Source organism: Nomascus leucogenys, chromosome 16 (assembly GCF_006542625.1).
Source record: "Nomascus leucogenys isolate Asia chromosome 16, Asia_NLE_v1, whole genome shotgun sequence".
Classification (NCBI taxonomy): domain Eukaryota; kingdom Metazoa; phylum Chordata; class Mammalia; order Primates; family Hylobatidae; genus Nomascus; species Nomascus leucogenys.
Window position 1 is genome coordinate 94,302,428 of NC_044396.1, and position 23,479 is coordinate 94,325,906.

The window sequence follows — 23,479 nt, forward strand, 5'->3', positions numbered from 1 at the left end:
GGGAGGGGAGGCCAAGAGGAGACAGTGCAGGAGCCCCGGGTCAAGGCCGGGCCTGGACCAGGAAGTGGAGAGGAGGGAGAGAAGTGCGGGGACAGGGGGCAGCGTAAGAGGAGTGGACAGGCCAGCCCATGACCAGTGAGGGCAGGGGTGGGGTGGGGTCCTGGAGGTCCCTTCCTTGGCCTGGGACTGACAGGGAGACCCCAGGTCAGTCCAGAAGGAACCTAAGTTAGCAGGCGAGAAGGTGGCAGGGCTGGAGGGACACCTGCGGTTCTGAGGCCCCACTGAGGAGGGATTCTGAGCTGTGGGATATGCAGTACCACCAAGAGAGGGGAGGAGGTCAGAGAGGAAAAGAAGCTGGAGCAGATGGATGAGGAACCAGCACCAACGATGGGGAGGGCATCGGAGAGCATGAGACGGATGAGGAACCAGCACCAGCAAAGGGGAGGGCCCCAGAGAGCATGAGATGGATGAGGAACCAGCACCAGCAAAGGGGAGGGCCCCAGAGAGCATGAGATGGATGAGGAACCAGCACCAGTGAAGGGGAGGGCCCCAGAGAGCATGAGATGGATGAGGAACCAGCACCAGTGAAGGGGAGGGCCCCAGAGAGCATGAGATGGATGAGGAACCAGCACCAACGAAGGGGAGGGCCCCAGAGAGCATGAGATGGATGAGGAACCAGCACCAGCAAAGGGGAGGGCACCGGAGAGCATGAGATGGATGAGGAACCAGCACCAGCAAAGGGGAGGGCACCGGAGAGCATGAGACGGATGAGGAACCAGCACCAGCAAAGGCCAGGGCACCGGAGAGCATGAGACGGATGAGGAACCAGCACCAGTGAAGGGGGGGCGACCAGAGAGCATGAGACGGATGAGGAACCAGCACCAGTGAAGGGGGGGGCCCCAGAGAGCATGAGATGGATGAGGAACCAGCACCAGTGAAGGGAAGGGCCCCAGAGAGCATGAGATGGATGAGGAACCAGCACCAGTGAAGGGGGGGGCGCCCAGAGAGCATGAGATGGATGAGGAACCAGCACCAGTGAAGGGGGGGGCGCCAGAGAGCATGAGACGGATGAGGAACCAGCACCAACGAAGGGGAGGGCACCGGAGAGCATGAGATGGATGAGGAACCAGCACCAGTGAAGGGGGGGGGCCCAGAGAGCATGAGACAGATGAGGAACCAGCACCAGCAAAGGCCCTGGGAAGCATGGGCTGCACAGCGGGAGAAAACTTCTAGAAGGAATCAACTCAACAGTAAAAAGAAAAATACCCGATCAGGACATGGGCAAAGGATCTGAATAGACATTCCTTCCAAGAAGATATACAAATGGCCAACAAGCAGATGAAAAGATGCTTGAAGCCTTCAATTACCAGGAAAATGCAAATGAGATCACCACAAGACCCCACTTTGCACCCACTAGGATAGCCACATCCAAAAGACATCTAACAACAAGTGCTGGCAGTGAGGTGGGGAGACAGGAACCCTCCAACACTGCTGGCGGGGGTGTAAAATGGGGCAGCCGCTTTGGAAAATCTGGCAGTTCCTCAAAGGGTTAGACAAAGAGCCACGGTATAACCCAGCAAGTCCCGTCCTGGGGATATATCCAAGACAGGTGAAAATCTACACCCACATAAACACCTACCGCAAACATTCACTGCAGCTTTATTCATCGTGGTCAAAATGAAGTCACCCAAATGCCCACCAGCTGGTGAATGGGTCTGTCCTTACAGCAAGACAGAGGGGTGCAGTTCTGCACAAGCTGGTGAATGGGTCTGTCCTCACAGTGGGACAGAGAGGGGGCAGTTCTATCAGCTGGCGAATGGGTCTGTCCTTACAGTGGGAGAGGGGCATGGTTCTGTACCAGCTGGCAAATGGGTGCATCATCACAGTGGGACTGAGGGGCATGGTTCTGCACAAGCTGGTGAATGGGTCCACCCTTACAGAGGGACAGAAGGGTGCAATTCTGCACCAGCTGGCAAATGGGTCTGTCCCTACATATGGAGGGCACTGTGAGCCCTCTCTGGCCCCCTCACAGAGCCCTCCATCGGCCACTCCAGGGGGTCAGCTCTTCACACCCTGCTGGCTACGCCTCTGCCACAGGGACTTGCCTTCAATCAACTGGGATGGGATGAACCGCACACATGGATCATGGTCCTGCCCTGCTTAAGCTCTCGCTGCAGGAGGCAGGGCTGTTAGGACTAAGCCCCTGAAACAGCTGCCAAGCGCGGGCCCACGGTGCTGAATGATCGTCATCCAGGGCTCCTTGAGCCCTTCTGGTGCTGATTCTGACATGCAAATCCCAGGCCGGGAAGGAGAGCACATCTCACGCGGAGCATCAGCCCAGCTCACCCAGACCCCACTCCCATCGCTGCATGCGGGGCAGTGGGCCAGCAGACTCTCAGCAGCCACCTCTAATGCATCCCCACCAGGGCCACCCAACCTACAGCCTCACCACACTGGGGAGGTGAGAGGGAGGCATCGCTGCATGCCCCAGGCAGATCAGAGAACGCGGCCCACGGGAAGAAGTCCAAAAGCCCCAGGGGAGCGAGTCCTCTGTGCCACTGTGGAAAGTAAAAAATTTCCTCTTCAAAGTTTCCCTTCTTACTAAAGAATATATCGTAAGTGTTAGAAATAATAGTTTAAAAAAAAAAAACTAACTTCCTTCAAGCCTCCTTGCTTTTATACTAATAACTCTTTGTTAAGCCGTATCCTATGTAGCTGTTAGATATAAGGGAATAAGTACATCCTATGTCCTTGTACTTTAACCAAGATATTTGTTCTAAACATGCTCAAGCATGTCCCAGCTCACAGCCTATGTGCCCTCCTTATTTGGAAATGTTATTACTTTTCTAAATTCTTTCGCAAGCAGCTTCCTCTTTTCCTTTTGTTCTCCATTACCCTTACCTATTCAGGAAAGTTTTAAGTTGTTAGCCAATCAGGTCTAAAGGATCCAATGCATAAGGAATAAATATTCTTGCCTTTCTTTGTTCAACTGTGCTCTCGTGGCAGGACTGCTAACAGGCAGCACCCCTTCTGCAGAAAGTAAAATTGCCTTGCTGAGAAAATTCTTTGTCTGAGCGCTAGTTCTTCTTTTCGGCATCAAGGAACAAGCATTTCTGACAGCCACACACCAGGGGGTGCGCCGGCCCACATACCATCTCCAGATCGTGACGGCCCCCAGGGTGGAAGGGAATAGAGCCCAGACAGGAATTGCGTGAGCCAAGTTGCCACTGAGCCCCACCCACGGGATCACAACGTGGCCACTGGACTCCAGTGTGGGGGTCTGTGACAGGGAGGCCCGGGCGGGGGTCCGCACACAGGTGACAGAATGACCTGGCCACACCAGCCTTGCATGGGATCAGAGAAATGGGCCCCACCTGGTGAGGTTTTTCTGAAGCTGAATGTATTCAGGTGGAAGGACCACCCTCCCTCCTGAGACTGGGTCCCTCCTACGCTGCAGGGCTGGAAAGCCTTTTCCCTGATGAAATGATGGTGGCCATGGATGAAGGTATATTCTTTAAATGTCCTTAGTTGGCGACTTCATCAATGTGGAGGAAATACAGAACTGGCAATCATGTTGGTCTCAAAAGTTATTTTTAAATATTAACAGTCCATGATATGGGAGCTTCAGAGGGGCCATAGAAGCCTCTAGATAAACCATGACAAGCAGGCTAGGCCCACAGCCGGCCATGCAGGGAGGGTCGGAAAAGCAGTAAGGTGAGAGTATCCAGACCTGAGAGCTAAGGCCAGCCCAGGGGAGAGCCAAGGTGCCAGGATACTCAGTCCTCAGACCAGGACAGTCTCCTACTCCACACTGGGGCCCCCCTCTCCTCTCCAAGGCCCACAGCGAGTGGTGTCAGTCTTCAGCTAACCAGGCTGAGTGGCCCAGGATGCGCACATGAGGGCCAGGGTCCTGAAGTGCCCATCCCACCTGGCCCTTGTGACCTAACCCAGGAGTCGGGCAGCGGCACAAAGATCTAAACGCAACAGCTTCGCTGGGAACTCTGCTCACCACACTGAAGAAATGGGAGAGCCACAGACCCGGCCCAGAGTTACACAAGTTATGTGCATCAACAGGGCCCTCTGAGAGGCTATGCGTTTCCCGAGCCAGAGCACCCCAGAGCCCAGGTGTGACCAGCAGGTCCACAGTCCCTCACTGAGCTCTGACTCTGCGAATATGCGTGGGTGTGAGGAAGGCTGGCAGGGAATATCGACATGCTAACAGCGGTTCCCAGGCATCCTGTGTCCAAATTCCCTATCACGAGCCTACGTCACTGTCACATCAGAAAACAGTAAGTTTCAGCTTTATAAAAGAGCTTTAAAAAAAAAAAAGCTAAGAATAGAATTGCCCTGAACATCTGCAAAGGATGTTCCGCAGCTGGTGCGTGAGGCTGTGTGGCAGGGCGCCTGTGGATTTTGAATGGAGATGCTGTGAGGAGGAGCAGAGACTCCAGCACCCTCCACCCCTGTGGGAGCCGTGGTCCCCCCAGCCTCCTCAGTTGTGGCCCTTTCAGGGTGCGAGGCTGGTGTGGCCACCAGTTCTGCACAGGGGAGTCTGAGGACAATGTCCCAATGCAGTGGCCTGGGGCTGGCTGGGGTCCTCGGGGCTGTGGGCATCCTGCACACTGCAGGGTGGGACACAGGCCAGCACAGGAGGTCACAGCAGCAAGTGCAGTGGGGGCCAGCTGGAGGGCAAAGGTATAGACTGCTAGCGTCCCCTCGGACCCCAGAGTGCCACTCTAACCACATCCAGGGCAGATGCTCCCTTCCCTCCCCTCCCCAGCCCAACCAGGGCTCCGGCTTAGCAGACAGCACCCGAGGCACCTCTCCCCAACCCAGACCAGCCCCACCCAGGGCAGGCCGCTGGGCACCCCTCGAGGAAAGTCCAGTGGGAGCCCGCCAAGGCTCAGCTCCCTGAAAGGGCAGAAGCAAGATCGGACGCCCCACTCCAACCTAGCCCATGGCTGTGCAAATGGCACATCTGTGTCACCTCCTGTGTCCACAGCTGAGCAGGCCCCAACAGGGAGCCTTCAGACGTGGCAAAGACACATTTGGAGCATGTTGGCAGGGAAAAGTGTGTGCCAGCAGGCATGCAGGCATGCACCCCCTGACCTTAGCACACGCATGCGCGTGTCTGCGGCATGCACAGGTGCACCTGGGCTTCTACGTTGGGGCGGGGTGCACCTGCGTGCCCTGTGGAGGGCACCTGCAGGCTGAGGGCCCAGTCTCAGGTTCACAGCACTGACTAGTCTTATCCGCAGTTGCGTGTGCGTATGTGCGCACATGTGTGTCCCGGCAGCTGTGGGCAAGCAGCTGTGTGGACAAAGCCCCTGTGCACAGGAGGACCACACTCCCGCCCCTGCCCCCCAATGTGCACCATGCCCAGGCACGGAGATGCCATGGCCCACACACTCACAGGCTGTCCCGAAGCTCCTGCGTGTCACTCGGTGTCCCTAAGGACTGAAGGCTCCGCTCCAAGGAGGTTACTGCCCGAGAGAAGAGGGACACGGTGAGGACAGAAGGAGCTTCCCTGCCCCTATACTCCACATGGGTGGCCCCACTACAGCCCAGGCAGGGTGAGCGGAGCCCAGGGACCAGTGCCTGAGCCAGGACAGACCACCTAAGTGGCCTGGAGGCCAGGGCCTACACTGCCTCAGCATAAGGTCACGCCCGCCAGGACCCCTCCCCAGCTGGCCTGCGACAGGCGCTCAGGCCCACGTGCAGCTCAGGGGCTCTAAGGAGCTGCCTCCAGCAGTCTTGCCCTGGCTCTGTCCACCCTGCTCCCCTCGCCCCATCCCCTGCCCCTCCACTGGCCATCTGGGACGTGGCTCTCATCCCTGCTGTCAGCCTCAGTGACCTCTGGTCTGCACATCTGAGAGGCCCTGGGATGCTCCTTCCTCCACTGGGCTCCATCCAGATCACACACAAGGTGCCCAGAAGGAGCAGCGTGGGGTCAGGGAGAGGAGCCGGCAGAGGGCAGGGGGCAGCAGGCAGGAGCAGCCAGCGGGAGCAGCCCAGCCCTCGCTCCTTCCCACCCACGAAACCCAGGACTGCACCGCAGGATGGCCTGAGGGGGGAAGCCATATAGCACCCTCGCCTCCCATGTCGCGTCAGTGGTCCAGGGCGCCTGGATGGAGGGGCAGGCCCGGGCCAGACACAGACTCACCACTGGAGTTGATTCGGGAGATGTTGGCAGATGTGTCCTGGAACAGCTCCTGGAGGTCGCGCAGATCAACCTGGGTGGCTGGGAGAAGACAGGGAGGAGGAGAGAACACAGGCTGAGGGTGAAGCCTGCGGGCCCAGCTCTGCTAACCGCTCTGGGCAATTCCCAGAGGCAGGGACCCGAGAGGCGGCAGAGTGGCCCTGAACCCCTCTCACTGCCTTTGCAGCTTGGCCACCCTGGGGTCAGGGCTGGACACCCGTGCCTGCCTTCACAGTACCCACAAGCTGGAAGGAAGGAGAGGGGAAGGCAGGGGGTGGTCCCTCAGAAAGGCTGCACCCTGAGCTCCCGTACACCGCAGCAGCTGGCATGTGTGCCCGGAAGCTACGAGCACCTGCATGTGGAGGCTCAGAGCTACATCACTAAGAGTCAAAGCACAGCCCCGCTGATGAAGCAACAGAAACAAGGTCCAGCTCTGCGCCGGCAGCTCAGCATTGGAAACAGAAACACTGGTTTCCACACAATGCAGGTGAGCCCTGAGCGCAGCACGCACGGAGATGAAAGCCAGCAGGAAAAGGTCACACACTGCACGGTTCCACACATCTACCATGCAGGAACAGACCAATCCTAGGACAGAGCCAGGGCAGGGCAGTGAGAGGGAGGAATGGGCATGACTGCTGATGGGCACGGGGGTTCTTTTGGGGGTGATGAAAACGTTTTAGAATTAGAAAGTGGTGCCTGCCCGCCCTCCAGCCAGCAGCCCCGGGGGTTACACAGAGGAGCAGAGGAGCAGAGCGCATACCCAGAGAAGCTCCTGAAGAGCACTCCCAGCTCCCAGCAGCTTGAATGCTACCAGCCCACACTCGGAGAGAGGGCTGGTGTCCAAGAGACACTGGAGAAAGGACAGCCATACGGGGCCTGTGTGCAAGGAAACTCCAGGCACGCAACACGGTGACTCTCAGAAATACCGCTTAGAAGCCAGAGCGCACGGGGCAAAGGTCCAGAATGACCAAGGCAATCCCCAGGACCTCTGGGCCAGGCTGGGGAACTGGGGCAGGGCCGGAGGGACCCTCCTGGGTGAGGGCCTGCCCTGTGCCTGGACAGAGCTGTGGGTTACACACTTCTGTCACACCGCCCAGAATGGCACACTTAGGAGCTGTGTAGTTCACTGTACATAAATGAAAGAAAAGTGAACGGCAAGTAAACCAGCATTCAGAAGGAAGCGCACGGAGGGCTGAGTTCACTCCGAAATGCATGCAGGTGGAGGCACTAAAAGTGCGATTAAACCAGGTAGACTCCAGGCTCGCATCTAGGTGCCAGCTACGTGGGTGTCTGTGCAGTTCTTTCAACTTTCTCTGCAAGTTTACAATTTTCCATATTAAAATTTAGTAATAAAAGAACATGGTTTGAGGTCTACAAACAGGTGTGAGGGCTAGAAGACGCTAGGGGTGCCGGGGGGACCCTACCAACACCACCCCTGTCTGGGCTGGCCTGAAGTGGCCTGGCATGAAGGGACACAGCACCCCTGGCTGGACGTCTGGGTTTCCACCAGGACAAGGCCCAAACCCGGCTCTGCTCGGGGTCACTGAGCTGCCTGGCCAGGGCAGGGCTGACCCTGGCACTCCATCTGGGGGCACGCAGGCCCGTCCACAGATGCTCTGTACACCCCTGCCTCCCCGGCAAGTCCTGGCCCCCTGCATACTTTCCGTCCAGCTACCTCCACCCTGCCCCAGCCTCAGGACTTCCGGTCCAGCAGCTGCACTCATGGCAAGGCCTGGAGAAAGGATGAACTGCCAGGCAGCCTCCAGGAGGGCGAGGCCTGAGGAACAGCCCCCCATCACCCAGCACCCACCACCCCTCGATGTCACCATGGCCCAGCCTAGCAGGGTCAAGCCAGGGCCTCGGCTGCATTAGTGGAACAACGAGAATGATGATGAGTTAAATCAAGTTTAGCCTAAAGGCGCCTCCTTATGTATTTTCAGTTTGCCTAAAGGTTTATCTGTACATCTTGAACCACAACAACAGGCAGTGTAAATGGACCGTGGTCTACACTTGTGCCAATCACTGAATTTTGGCCAAACGAAACCAACTGTTGGAACCGTGTTCAAATAAGGCAAACGCCAAGCTGTAACTGATCTGTTTCCATGCCTCACTACCATTTTCTGTATGTCACTTTCCTTTTTCTGTCCAAAATCTTCTACCCCATGGCTGTGCTGGAGTCTCTGAGCCTACTCTGGCTGGGGAGGCTGCCCAATTCATGAATTGTTCACTGCTTAACTAAACTCCTTTAAATTTATTTCAGCTCAAGTTTTTCTTTTACCATGGAACAAGCTCTGGCAGGAGCACGAGAGCCCATCCCAGGGCCCAGGATCACTCTCCCCGTTCACAGATCGGCAGGGGACCTGCTCACGGTCACAGGCCAGTAAGTGACACACACAGGGAGCGGGGCAGCAGGGGGGAGGGGGCAGAAAACAAACAAAAAGAATTGCCAGAAATAATGACCAAAAGTACCCAAATTTTATGAAACTATAAACTCGCTGATTCAAGAATGTCACCAATCCACAAGCAGAATAAATATATATTTTTAAAATCCAAGGTACATTATAGGCAAACTGCAGAAAAACAGTGATAAACCTGAAAAGTGGCCCAGAGAACAAACTGCACATTTCATGAGGAAGAAAAAACATAAGAAGGACTTGACCCTTCATCAGAAACTGTGGAAGCTGAAAGACAATGGAAGGATGTCATTAAAGTGCTGGATGGAAAAACTTGCAACTAGAATTCTACATCCACTGGAAACAGATTTCTAACACAGGGGCAGTTTTGACAAGCAAAAGTGAAAAGGATCAGGTCCAACCAGATGTGAAGTACAGGAAACGTTAGAAGCAGCTAGTTAGGGTGAAAGTAACAGCAAGAAATCTGGATCTCCATGAAGAATTAAAGAACGCCAGAATGGTAAATAGAAAAAAGATACTTTCATTTATTTAAAACACTATCGATTGTGAAAGCAAAATCCATAACTATGTGCCAGGGTCATCACGTGTTATAAATGACGCGTGGTCCTGAATGTACTGAAACCACCTCAACGAGGCGGGGTCATCACGTGTTATAAATGACACGTGGTCCTGAATGTACTGAAACCACCTCAACGAGGCGGGGTCATCACGTGTTATAAATGACACGTGGTCCTGATGTATTGAAACCACCTCAACGAGGCGGGTCATCATGTGTTATAAATGAACGTGTCTGAATGTATTGAAACCACCTTGAGGAGGCGGGTCATCACGTGTTATAAATGACACGTGGTCCTGAATGTATTGAAACCACCTCAACGAGGCGGGTCATCATGTGTTATAAATGACACGTGGTCCTGAATGTATTGAAACCACCTCAACGAGGGGGTCATCACGTGTTATAAATGACACGTGGTCCTGAATGTATTGAAACCACGTCAACGAGGCGGGGTCATCACGTGTTATAAATGACGTGTGGTCCTGAATGTATTGAAACCACCTCAACGAGGCGGGGTCACATGTGTTATAAATGACACGTGGTCCTGAATGTATTGAAACCACTCAACGGGGTCATCATGTGTTATAAATGACACGTGGTCCTGAATGTATTGAAACCACCTCAACGAGGCGGGTCATCATGTGTTATAAATGACACGTGGTCCTGAATGTACTGAAACCACCTCAACGAGGTGGGGTCATCATGTGTTATAAATGACACGTGGTCCTGAATGTACTGAAACCACCTTGAGGAGGCGGGGTCATCACGTGTTATAAATGACACGTGGTCCTGAATGTATTGAAACCACCTCAACGAGGCGGGGTCATCATGTGTTATAAATGACACGTGGTCCTGAATGTACTGAAACCACCTCAACGAGGCGGGGTCATCATGTGTTATAAATGACACGTGGTCCTGAATGTATTGAAACCACCTCAACGAGGCGGGGTCATCATGTGTTATAAATGACACGTGGTCTGATGACCACCTGAGGGGGGTCATCACGTGTTATAAATGACACGTGGTCCTGAATGTACTGAACACCTTGAGGAGCGGGTCACATGTGTTATAATGACACGTGGTCCTGAATGTACTGAAACCACCTCGAGGAGGCGGGGTCATCACATGTTATAAATGACGTGTGGTCCTGAATGTACTGAAACCACCTTGAGGAGGCGGGGTCACCATGTGTTATAAATGACGTGTGGTCCTGAATGTATTGAAACCACCTCAATGAGGCGGGGTCATCACGTGTTATAAATGACACATGGTCCTGAATGTACTGAAACCACCTCAACGAGGCGAGGTCATCAGTGTTATAAATGAACATGTCCTGAATTACTGAAACACCTTGAGGAGGCGGGGTCATCACGTGTTATAAATGACACGTGGTCCTGAATGTATTGAAACCACATCAACGAGGCGGGGTCATCATGCGTTATAAATGACGTGTGGTCCTGAATGTATTGAAACCACATTGAGGCGGGGTCATCATATGTTATAAATGACGCGTGGTCCTGAATGTACTGAAACCACATCAACGAGGCGGGGTCATCACGTGCTATAAATGATGCATGGTCCTGAATGTACTGAAATCACATCAACGAGGCAGGGTCATCACGTGTTATAAATGATGCGTGGTCCTGAATGTACTGAAATCACATCAACGAGGCGAGGTCATCATGTGTCATAAATGACGCGTGGTCCTGAATGTACTGAAACCACATCAATGAGGCGGGCGCGGGACACGGAAGTGCATTCCTGTGTGGCCGATCCACCACACAGGACATGATATGGTGCTATTTGAAGGCAGGCTGCAGAAAGTTAAAGATCTACGTTGTAAACTCTAAAGCAACCACTAAAAAAAGAAACAAACAGGAATCTCTCATAAGCCCATAGTGGAGATAAAATGGAATGCTAAATAGCACTCAATTCTACTCCAAAAAAAAAAGGAAGATAAAAGAAAAAGGGGAAAAAAAAGAGAAAATATGGAAAGCAAACATCAAGACAGTAGAGTTAAAGCCAAACATGAAGGCCTTACACTTAATGATGCATGAGCCGAACACGGCTCGTCCACTCCAGTAGCCATCAACCCCTTGCAGCAATTTAAGTGTAGATTTTAATTAATTAAAATTAAATAAAATGGTAAACTCGGTTGCTTCCTGCACTAGCCACATTTCAAGTGCCCAGGAGCCCCATGTGGCAAATGGCTGTCACACTAAAGAATGCAGATGACAGGGCCTTTTCATCATTACCAAAAATCCTACTGGTCAGAGGCACCGCTTTAACCATTCCGACCAAAAAGCAGAGCTTCTCCAATGAGAGTAAAAGCAAGATTCTGGCCAGGCGTGGCGGCTCATGCCTGTAATCCCAACACTTTCCAAGGCTAAGATAGGAGGATCGCTTGAGCTTAGAAGTTCAAGATTAGCCCGGGCCACACAGTGAGATCTCTTTCTACAAAAAAATAAAAATTGGCCAGCTGTGGTGATGTACACATGCAGTCTCAGCTAATTGAAATGCTGAGGTGGGAAGACGGCTTGAACCTGGGAGATCGACGCTGCAGTGAGCCTTGATCACACCACTACATTTTAGCATAGACAACAGGGCAAGAGACCCTGTCTCAAAAAAAAGGCAAGATCTTGCTCTACAGTGTATACAAGAAGCCCACTTCATATATAAAATCAGATGAAATTATAAGTAAAAATTAAAAAAATGTATCATGTAAACAGTAATCACAAGAAAGCTGGAATGGCTACACTAATATCAGAGTAGAATTCAGAACCACAAATAAAATAGAAATAAAAGAAGGACACTTTAAAAACAGATGGTCAACTGACTAAGATAAAACAATTCTAAGTATGTATGCACCTAATATCACAGCTTGAAAATACATGAAGCAAAAACTGAAAGAACTGGAAAGAAACACACGAATCCACAGTTACAGGCAGCGCGGTCAGCAGAGCAAGCAGACAGAAGAGCATAGAGGCCACGGAAACTCCAACACCATCAACCAGCCTAACCCACGCAACAGGGGAATACACATTCCTGCCAAATGCACGTGGAACATTCACTACGACAGACTCTATTTTAGGCCCTAAAGCAAGTCTTGACATAGTTATAATCACTGAAATCATACAAAATACATTCTCTGAAGACAGAACTAGCAATCAGTAACAGAAAGGTATCTGTGAATGACATAATCATCTGAAATTACACAACACACTTCTAGATAATCATGTGTAACAGAAGAAATCAAAGAGAAATTAGAAAATAACTGAATGAAATAAAAACACAAGATATTAAAATGTGTATCAGTAAAGCAATGCATAGAGGGAAGTGTATAGCAATAAATACTTAGGAAAAAAAAGAAAGATCTCAAGTCAATAATCTGACAAAAGCATTAACCCAAAGTAAGCAGGAGAAAGACATAATAAAGGTGAGCAGAAACCAATTAAATCAACATCAAATCAATAGAGAAAACTAATGATATCAACATCTGGACCTTTCAAATGATTAATAAAATCAATCGATTTACATGGGAATAATACTGAGAGGATAAAATTATTCAGACTAATCAAGAACAAAAGATTGAATATAAATCAGCAACATCAGAAATGAAGGAGGAGATATCACCATAGATCTTACAGACACTGAAAGGATATTAAGGAAATACTATGAGTAGCTTAATGCTGATTAATTTCAGAACTTAGAGGATGAGTTGCTTGAAAAATACAAAACAATCAAAGCTCACCTGAGAAGAAACAGACAGCATGGATAGCACTGCAGCATTAAAGGAAGTGAATTTGTAGCTGAAAATATTCTCACAACAAAAACTCCAAGCTCAGAGAGCCTCACTGTCTAATTCCATCACTTATTTGCAGGAAGAGTAATACGAATTCTACACAAATTCTTTCAGAAGACAGAAGAGGAGGGATTCTTCCCAGCTCACTGCAAGATGTATCTTATAGTAATCAAGATAGTGTGGTATTAGCATGAGCAGAGATACAGATCCAGCTCTCCCCTGCTGCTCAGGGGAATTAAAACAGCACAGCCACCTTGAAAAACAGCTTGGGTATATCTTTAAAAGTCACACCAGCCCTACGGCCAGCAATTCAACTTGCAGGTAATAATCCCCCCACAACAAAATGCAAACATCTGTCCATACAAAGATCCCACAGAAATGCTCACAGCCTCTTTCCGCCTAACAGCCAAAAGCTGGAGAACACGAAAGCATCCATCGATAGGTGGAAACACAGGCTGTGGTATGTCCAAAGGCATGCCTGCCGCCCAGCAATAAAGAGGGGTGCACTACCCACTCACACGGCACACACACTGGGCTAAGGAAGGCGGAAGAGTACATGCTACCTGGCTCTGCAACTGTGAGACAGAGATACCTGATCTATGAGGGCAAAGCAAGCCATGAGAAGTGGGATGGGGTAGGGGCTGGGGCTGGACTAGGGCTGGGCTGGGGCTGGGCCGGGGCTGGGCTGGGGCTGGGCTGGGGCTGGGCTGAGGCTGGGGGTGGGGGTCAGGGTGGGGGTGGGGGTGGGGTGGAGCTGGGGCTGAGGCTGGGCAGGGGCTGAAGTTGGGGCTGGAGCTGGCGCTCCAGCTGGGGCTAGGGCTGGGGCTGGGGCTGGGGCTAGGCCGGAGGCTGGGGCTAGTCTGGAGGCTGGGGCTGGGGCTGGCTGACCAGAAAGGGGCAGAGGGAACCCTCTGAGGCCACAGGAATGTTCTTTACCTCCCTGGGGTAGGAGTCAGATGGGTGTGTTTCGCCCAAACTTGCACTGAACCATGCCTTTAAATGGACATGCCACATTCTGTGTGAACTAAACTTCGAAGAAGTCATGTCCGGATTCCAAACCGGGGTGAGACAGAAGCGCACAGCCAGAGCACCCTGCCTCCGCCTCCGCCCGGCACCTTCCCAGTCTGACCTCCCCAGCCTGACCAGGCAACCTAGCTTTGACCATCGCCTTCCCGGCTGGACGTCAAGCATGGCATTCAGGGCCTGCCAGATGAGCTTCCGCCCTCTGCACCTCACACCCAGGCGGGGGAGCCTTCCTCAGCAGGCAGGCCGGGCTGCCCACCTTTGACCTCTGCGTTTCTAGGCCAGGACTCGGCGCAACCGTGCTTTCTAGAAATGCCTGTTGAGTCACAGCATAACCTCAAGACTGAGGGAGCCGCGGGGAGTGCTGTCCCGTCACCAGGCAGGCTGTGGGGCCTCCCCCAAGCACTGCCTCTGCTACTGCTGGGGGTCCACAGTCACCAGGCAGGGGCTGCCTCATCTCACACCACCACTGCGCTCCTGTGACACCGCGGCCCCGCCAACCACAGCACAGGCATCCTGCTGCTTCCAGCCCCCACTGGGCCAACTCATCACTACATGCAGGACGCCACATCCTGGTCTCAGGAAGCGCCCATTCTGACATATCCCAAGGCTGCCGCTGGAGCACAGGTTTGTTGGGTCCAGGAACCCTCAGAGGGACGGCCACCCAGCTGAAGACCCTGGCTTCACAGGCCGCCAGTAACAACCCCGTGACTCTGGCCGGGGACCTAAGGGAGGTCCAGAGAGGGCCCCCCTCATTCCCAGTCCTGTCCCCAACACCCATTCCCAAGAGAAGGAAGAAAAATTCATTTCCCAGATTCCATCTTCACACCATCGGAGCAACTTCACTAACACTCCATAAAACAAAACAAAATGTCAGCAGGGCTTATCGGGACTTCTCTCTGCCGTCCCCATCCCCACCCTCTAGCTCTGCTGTGAACAGGGATAACGGGACACCATAAAATGCCAAAAGGAGGCAGGCACGCTCCCCACCAGGGCTGCATCGCCTACATCTCACTGCAGGCCCCACTTAGCTGCCTGCTGCAGACGAAGGCCTCTGATGAACACTTGGCCATGATGTGGGATTACAAGGGTCTGGGTCCCCACCTGCTCTTCACTGAACCAGGTCCCATGGCAATGCAGCCCCAGCAGGAGGGGGTCCCCAAGGCAGGAGCTTTAGGAGGGCACCCACACAGCCACTCCACAGTCAGCACTGAGACCCCCTGGACACCCAACACCCACCCCAAGCCTGCCTGGCTGCCTGGACCACTGGGCAAGCTGACAGTCTGCCAGGCTCTGTTGCCACCAGGTATGACACTGGCCAGGCAGTTCCCCAGTTGCCAGAGGGGATGAGCTGAAGGATGTGGACCCGGCTCAGGTTCAGGCGGGAAAAAGCCCAGTCAAGACAGTGTGCAGCCTAACTTGGCTTGAGCTGAGCTCGGTGCCCTACATGCAATGCTAACCCTGTCCCACAGCTGCAGACAGGGCGTGGTGTGTGCCCGAGTCCACATGCAGTGGCCCCAGGGAAGGGAAGAACAGCCCAGGGCCGGCCTTCCCTCTGCCGTCTGGGAGCCACCATACACTGGCCCTAGGGTGAGATGCCTTGGCCCTGCTACCCTGCATGTGAGCTGCTGCCAGATTCTGCTAGCGTGACCTGGGCAGGGCACAAGTGGGCAGCCCACCTCCCGCCCTGGGAGGACCCTTTGTGCCCACTCATCTGGTGATGGACAGACGTGAGGAGAGAGGTAGTAGGGACAGAGGTCTGAAGCCCTAGGAGGCCATCCCCGCTCTGGGCCTCTGCACATCCATGATGGTGCTTCAGAATCCACAGAGCACCATCGGGGGTCCTCAAGAAGAAACAGAGTACCCCAAAACCTTAGTGTGTGACTGACGAGGCTGATAATCGCTTCCCCAACTTAGTGTGTGACTGAGGCTAATGACCGCTTCCCCAGCTGACCCTGGGCCAGCCCGTGCCGAGGGAGCGAAGAATCGGATGCGGCTCAAAGCGAAGTTGACGTTGACTAAGCCGGGCAGCTACGTGATGTGTGACGGCTCTTGTTACACTGGCCCAGGCGACCATGGAGATGGGTCTCTGCAGGCCAGGGAGAATCACAGGCCCGTGGACCTATACCGTGGATGAGGCAAGGGAAGCCAGGGCGGGGAGGCAGGGGGTGTGGGCCAGGGCGCCACGGCCGGGAGTGGCAGCTCAGAGCGGCCACAGCAAATGCTGTTTGGCTCCCACAGGGCGCCGAGAAACCAGACTCAAGCACTGGCAAGGTTCACCCCAGGGAGACAGGGTCACCTCCGAGGGCCTCATGGAGAGGACGCGTCTAAACCCCAGCTGCCAATGCCAGCAAAGCTGAGAGCCAGGCTTTGTGCCAGCAGCCATGGGGCAGCCAGGGAAGCGCAGGGCAGCTCCTGCCCACCTGGACAACCACTCCCGAGGGAGGTCTGTGGGAAAGGCAGGTGGCAGATGGACACATCAAAGGCAAGGCTCGCTCCCCACAGCTGCTGAGTCTGGGCCCTCACCAGCCAAGAGCAGCGGCCCTGCCCTGCAGCGCCCTCCTCCTCTGCGACCAGCCCTCCTGTGGACAGCTGCACCGGGGGTGTCTCCAACACACATGGCAACAGTCCTGCACCATGCAGGCAACTCCGCAGAGGACTGAGAGGGCTAGGGACGCTTCCCAACAGGGGCTGATGACGCAGCCGGAGAGCTGGGGAGTGAACCAGCTCATTCTGGGGCAGGGTCAGGGCCAGACTGGCCAGCACAGGGCTGGGTTTGTGGCCAGGGTCGGGGCCTCACGCTCCAGGAAGGCGGACGGCATCAGGAAGGAAGTGTCCACAAAGGCTGGGGTGCAGGGGTGGTGCTCAGGCCTTGGAAAATGGAGGCAGGCGAGCACCAATCCAGAAAGAACACGGGGCCACGTAAGAGAAGTGAGGTTTGCCGGGGCCTCCTGTGCACCAGCCCTGGCCGAGGCATGTCCCGTATTTCCTCGTGATGGCGGGAACCCTACTTTATAGAGGAGGAGGTGGAGGCTCCAAGGATTACAGAGCAGATAGAGGCACATGGGGCATGGCTCCAGTCACAGGAAACGTCCAGAACAGGCAAAGCCGCAGGCAGACGGCAGACTAGAGCGGCCAGGGTTGGGGGAGCTGAGGGTGGGGTGACTGCCTAGGGCCAGGGCTCCCTTTTGAGAGTCAGAAACGCTCTGGAATTGAGACAGTGGAGGTGGCTGCACAGCACTGGGAATGAACTAGCATCACCAGGTTGAAGACTTTAAAAGGGTGAAATGACAAACTTTGATATTTGACTATTATGTCAATAAAGAAAGAAAATAATAAGGCTGTGGCACTCCACAAAGGCCCCAGAGCTGGGAAAGGCAGGGCCGGGCAGCTTTGTTCTGGCTCGGTCCCAAGGGAGCTGTCCCCTCTCGACCTCAGCCTTCCCACCACTGTCTGGATCTCAAAGGACCTCTCTAGCCCTTTGCCTCTGACCCCAGGGCTGCATGACCCAGCCCACACACAGACAGGGCCTGCAGGCTGCTCGGACTTCACACCCCACAGATGATACCACGTGCCTAGACACCTCCCTGGGCCCAGAGGAGAAGCCACAACACGGCACAGGGCTGGTGTCAGAGAAGGGGCAGTGTGTACTGGCTTCTGTTGGCTTTTTAAGTTCTTAATACACTTTAGGGAGCCTGTTTCAAAGTCAAAGACGAGGTATGCAATTAGAGAAATGCCCCTCAAGGCCTAACTCCAGAGCCCGCCTGGGTCGGAAAAGGAGGTACTCACAAAACACTCTCACACTCCCCCAGACCCCTCCCTTGCCCCCCCACGCCTCCCATCTGTTCACACGTGGCCCCACCCTCTCAGATGCAGAGCCCGACATTGGGGAGGGAGTTCAAGTGGCACAGTGGGGACTGAGAGAGGACAAGGACATTGAGAGTGCCCTCAAGTGCCCCCTTCCCAGCCTCCCTGCACCCGCCCCCCCAGGCCTGGCCGGGCAGTCTTCTTCAGAGTAACAATCCAGGCCCACATCTCCTGCCAAGGCAAGGGCAAAGGGACTCCTGTTCACAGGAAATAAAGGCTCATCCTTGATGAGCATGGAGAGGAGTAAAGCGCAGGCAGTGGTGGAGAGGCCACCTGGGGCTGCAGGCATGTCCCAGGAGGGCCCTGGCAGGCTAGCAAGCAGGCCGGCAAGGGGCTCTGGGGGCCTGACCCCACCCTCCAACCCGAAGCAGAGTGCGTGCCTGGGGCGCACCCGGACACACGGCTGGGGCCAGAGGTCTTGGACACAGGCTGGGACAGCAGGAGGTAGAAGAGGATATGAAGCCATCGCACAGCCTCCCCCCAGGACCACCTCCTCTTCCTCCACACCAGCAAGGTCACCCCCATCAGTGTCACTGTCCATCAGCCACTCACTGCCCAGCAGGCTGCAATGAGACCTCCTGCAGCCCAGGCCTTTTGCGGAGGACCACGGGCCGTGCCTCTAACTTTGCCACCTCCTCCATCATCCCGTTAATTACCCAGTGCCGAGCACAGCCACCGGCTCACTCAGCACCCCCAGCCCTGACAGCACCAGGAAGCCCACCTGAACCCTATGAGGAGGGCAGGAGGCCTTGTTCGTGTAAAAGCCAGAGACAAGCAGCCCACAGCCCATGACAGCAACGCTCTGTGTCACCCCAGTCCCAGGCTCTGCCGGCCGCCTACAATACGGGCTGACCCCACTGCGGGGGCGACTGAGCCACTACAGCAGCTGCCAGAGAGCGGAGCACCTGTCCTCGGACACAGCAACGGGGAGGCCCTGGGGCCAGCTATCCCACTGACAGCCAGAGATGGGCTCCCCCACGGCCCCCAACTGTGCCAAGAGGAAGGGCTGCCCTGTAAAGACCTCCCTCAAGCTGAAACAGTCAAGCCCGAGCAAGCTCCTGCAGCAAGGCCGGGTGACTCAGTGCCAGGACTGCCACTGCCTGCTACCTCATCCCGGGGCTGGGCAGGAGGCCTCAGTGCCCGTGACCAGAGATGCCTGCTGAGGTCTGCCCTGTCCAGGTGGGGCTGGGAGCACTTGCTCAGACCCTCTTCCAGACACTGCCAGCTCCACCACAGCCAGGACTGCCATCCTCGCCACACACTCAGCTCGGGTACATGGGCAGATCCCAGCCAGTGTCTTGAGGGGAACCTTGGCCCACTGCAGCCCCATGCTCTAGGGACCCATCCAGTCCCAGGGCAGGGTGTGTCCAGGCAGCGTCCACACCAGGATGGAGGACTCATCGCCCACAGCTGAAATCCAGTGCGGGAACCAGGCTGCTGCCCTCCTCTTCCAGATCTCCTGTAGCACAGCCTCGTGCAACAGTCAAGAGGCCTGAGCGCACGCCGTGCCTGTGCCCAGCACCTGTCCGGGCAACTGTCCAGACACCTGTCCCGGCACCTGTCCCGGCACCTGTCCCGGCACCTGTCCGGGCACCTGTCCCGGCACCTGTCCCGACACCTGTCCCGGCACCTGTCCGGGCACCTGTACGGGCCCACCACAGCAGCAGCTCAGACGCCGGGCCCGCACTGACCTCCTGTGGACCTCCCTGACCCATCAGACACCAACAGAGCGATGCTCTCCCTGGGAAAAGGGACTCTGCTGGAGCCTCAGCCTCGGGGTCCGCAGAAGGCCCGCTGGAGTTCTGAGCAGACGCTGCCTCCCAGGTCTCAACCTGCCCACCCTGGCACCACAGGGCGGCACCAGCCTGTAGGAAGGCCTCTTCTGGGTTTTAAAAACAGTAACAGAGCAGCATGTTTCAAACCACAGCGCTGAAACCCAGGTCAGAAAACCAGTTTAGTAAGTTGCAACCAGCTTTTTCTTTCATGAGTAGCACAAGACGCAGCAGGAGGAACATGAGCACGCATGGCCATGGGGAGCATCGGCACAGCTAGAAAGGCCTGATTCTCGGCGTGTGTGTCTACCCCAGGCAGCAATGGCAAATGCCCCTCTCACCACGGCTGTGGCCCCAGCGTGTGATTGGGTGATGGTGATGGGAGAACTCTGCCCTGCCTGTCTGCGTGCTCAGCTCCACTCTAGGACGGGGTGAGGGAGAGGCCAAGTCAAACATCAAGCAGGGAGACAAAATTTACTAATGCTCCCATTATACGTATTATGTATTGCCTGAATGCACAGATGGGTGGATGCACAGACGAGTGAAGAGTGAATGGGGCAGAGGATGAATGAACAAGAACACTCCAGATGAGACAGTGGTGACAGGGAGTGGGAGAGGAGGGGAGAAGAGGAGGAGGGGGGGAGGGGGAGGGGGAGGAGGGGAAGGTACTGTGGAGGAAGACACAGGGCAACATGGCCAAGATGGGCCCCACCTTCCTGCTGGACAGAGTGGCGCCCTAGCGAGGTGAGCTGGGCAAGGAACTCACCTCTGGGCGGCTCCAGACCGAAGCCCTCAGAGGGCAGTGCCTGGCAAGAGAAGGTCTTGGCCACCACCTGCTCCACGGGCGTGAGGGCCAGGGCCTGGGGCTTGCCGGAACCAGGGCTGGGGCCATGGGCCGCCTTCCGGAGGTCGCCCAGCTTGCGCCGCACGACGGCTCGCAGGTCCCGCCACTTGTGCTTCAGGTCCACGACGTCGCGGCGGCAGTAGCCCAGCGCGTTCACGGCCTGCAGGATACGGCTCCACACGCGGTACCTGCGAGTGGGCTCGGCCTTCAGCAGCCCCGTGCCGAACAGCAGCTGGTGGTGCTTGCTCACCTTGGATACCAGCACCTCGGTCTCCTGCGGGCAGAAGTTGGGCTTCCTCTTCTTGGCCCGGGTAGCGCTGGGCCCCGCCATCCGGCCATGGGGCCCAGCAGCTGAGTCCTTCCTCGGGCCAGTGGTGGGTGATGAGGTGGGCTCCGGCATCCGGCTGCCTTCAGGGGCAACCCCAGGCCCTGGAAAGGCACCAAAAGGTGGATGTTTAAGGCCCTGAGCCTGTGGAGGCAGCGGCCCCGGCGGCAGCTCCCTAGGGCACCTCCTCTCTGGTTTCTGCTTCAGGACACGGCTATCTGGTCCTGGCCCCCACCCCTCCCTGCTGGGTGTCCAGAGACCTGGGCCCACGATCCCCTAGCCCTGACATTGCCTCACAGGGTGCCGTCCCCTAGCACATAGCTTCTGGGTCACAGTGCCCCATCTCCAAGACAGCACACCGCTAGCCCTGCCTGCCCCTGCAGCCACCCCAGGGGTGCAGGAGCCGGGCAGCCTAGGTTGCGGCCCTGGACCCTCTGCAGGGTTTCTTGCCCTCAGGCTAGGACTGGGCTGCTCCCGGGGTCAGCCCTTGCCTGGGGACAGCCTTGCCTGGGGACAGCCTTGCCAGCTGACATTTTGGAAGGCTCCTGTCCACAGCACAACTAAGAGCCCTCTGAGGACCGGCCTCGGCTTCCCTCCCGCACTTGGGTTGAGGCCAGTGGGGACACGGTGGCCTGGTCGGCAGCCTCACCCCCCTGCCATCCTGTGCCTCTACAGCCCTCCAACCTGCAAGGGAACAGGGCTGCGCTGGCAACAGTGGCAAAGCCTCTGCATCTTTGCTCACATACAAGCTTTTTCACTAACTGGACCAGCTTCCTGAAGGCAGGGACAGTGCCCGACACTGCAGGTTCCCTGGTGCTGCATGTCTGAGTCCCCAGGAAGGAGCACTCAAGTGCAGGCCTCTCCCCAGGGGCCTGGCGTCCCAGAAGCACCTGGAAGGGGCCCCTCCACTAGGAGGGAAGCCCACCAGGATACCCGCAGAGGTCACGGCACCTGTTCCTCCCCAAACCACAGCAAGCACCCTGTCACCCCTCGCCAGCCCACTGCACAAGGACAGCCAGGCTTGAGGCTGAGGGGCCGCATGAGCAGGTCCAGAGCCCCCAGCGGTAGCACCCCTGCTCGGTCCTGAGCCTACAGGGTTGGCCAGCTCTGGCCACCACGCAGCTTCCATCCTGTGGCCTGTCTGGGCTGGCTGCACCCTTGGCCCTACTCAGGGGAAGGCCTGGTGGGGGGCAGGGGATGCAGGCCCCTTGCCTCCTGCCTGCAGTTCCTGCCTGCTGACCCTGCCCTCCTCAGCACCTGCATCTCCAAGCCGCCTTCCCAGGACCCCCCAGACCCAGCGTCTGAGTGAAGTACCTCGCTTCCTGGCCCTTGGGACAATAGGCGTGCCCGCTGGCCCCAGATCACCTTCCCCGTCCTTCCCCACACAGGGGTTCTGCAGCTTGCTCTCTGGCGACGGGCAGGGGAAATGGCGGATTCCGTACTCGGTCCAACATCTAGCGCACTCTACGGACAGCAAGGGACAGTCACGATTACTCTCAGCTCAGGGCGCTCCTGGCAGTGCCAGGCCCCCACGCACGGACAGCAGACACCCAGGACCCGAGATGCTCCACTCAGGGCTCCTCCTCCAGGAAGCCCTCCCTGCCTGCTATATCCTCTGGATCATCCCCCTTCTGCTAAATGCCAGCATGGAGTTCAGAACTTTAGGTGTTCCGGATTTTTCTCTGAACCAGTTCTGAAATGTGACTGCAAACTAGCAAACAACCCCCACGGCCTGCAGGGGTAGTCACAGATTAATCCCTGGACAGCTATTACCAGTCGGCAACAAAGTACAAAATGAGAAGTGCAGCTCCAGAATCATTTAAGGCAATTCGAAACTGCCACGACCTCCATGCTCAGAATCATTCTACTGCATTTTATAAAAGTGCCACTTCGTAGCATATGGGAGATGAAAAGCAGAGCCACACTGCTGTCCCCACTCGGCTTTGTGGAGACAGAGACGCATGCTCCCCCTCTCCCGGCTCCCAGACCCTGCACAGAACGCATCCTCATTTTCCCTAATTATTTCCATTTGTTCACAAAACATTTCTGGACACATTTCACTGAAATTCACTGATCCTCAGATGCACCTTATAAAAGCCTTTTAACAACTCCGGAACCACAATGTGCCTTTCAATCCATGGCACCCCAGAGTCAAAGACACGCCGTGTGCGCCAGGCTGAGGCCTCCCGAAGCCGGACCCTGTGTGCCTGTCTGCAACCTGTTCTTCCCGGGACATGTCCCGGTAGGTCACAAGGATGCTGCTGGCTCGGAAGTGCTTTCCGGCCACATCCATGGCCTCCAGGGCCAGGTCGGCACAGTGGGTCCCAGGGCTGCATCCCTGAGCCAAGTGCCTGAAGCAGCAGCTCTTGGAAAAGGCCCTTCATGCAACTCTCAGAGAAGTGACACTAGGGGCCACCCTGGTGAGCTCCCACTCAGGGTCCGTCTAGGGGGACCCTACAGCCCAACGTGACGGGGAGGGAAGGACTTTCCCAAAGCCTCTCACCAGACCCCCGGGAGGTGGGCGAGGGCCCAAAGGCCACCTGGTCCATCCTCCTGCCCCCAGACAGCACTGCCCAAACCACACAGGCAGAGACAGGTCTACGGCCACATAGACTCAGGGAAGGGCCTCCAGTGCCCAGCTCACTGCTCTGGACTGGGGCTCACTCACCCTCCAGCT

At 55.7% G+C, this 23,479-nt stretch overlaps 1 protein-coding gene across 10 annotated transcripts in view; it reads right to left on the minus strand.

The window, feature by feature from the left end:
• Positions 1–23,479, minus strand: part of TSNARE1 (t-SNARE domain containing 1) — a 136,397-nt gene that overhangs the window by 56,652 nt on the left and 56,266 nt on the right. For 9 of the 10 annotated variants that reach the window (XM_030795093.1, XM_030795097.1, XM_030795104.1 and 6 more), the window contains exons 3-6: positions 22,117–22,266; positions 20,400–20,906; positions 6,164–6,241; positions 5,414–5,483 (exon numbers count right to left, since the gene is read on the minus strand). In XM_030795093.1, the coding sequence (XP_030650953.1) occupies positions 5,414–5,483; positions 6,164–6,241; positions 20,400–20,906; positions 22,117–22,266 (805 nt within the window). The remainder of the gene's footprint in view (positions 1–5,413; positions 5,484–6,163; positions 6,242–20,399; positions 20,907–22,116; positions 22,267–23,479) is intronic. The other variant, XM_030795100.1, reaches the window with a different exon arrangement.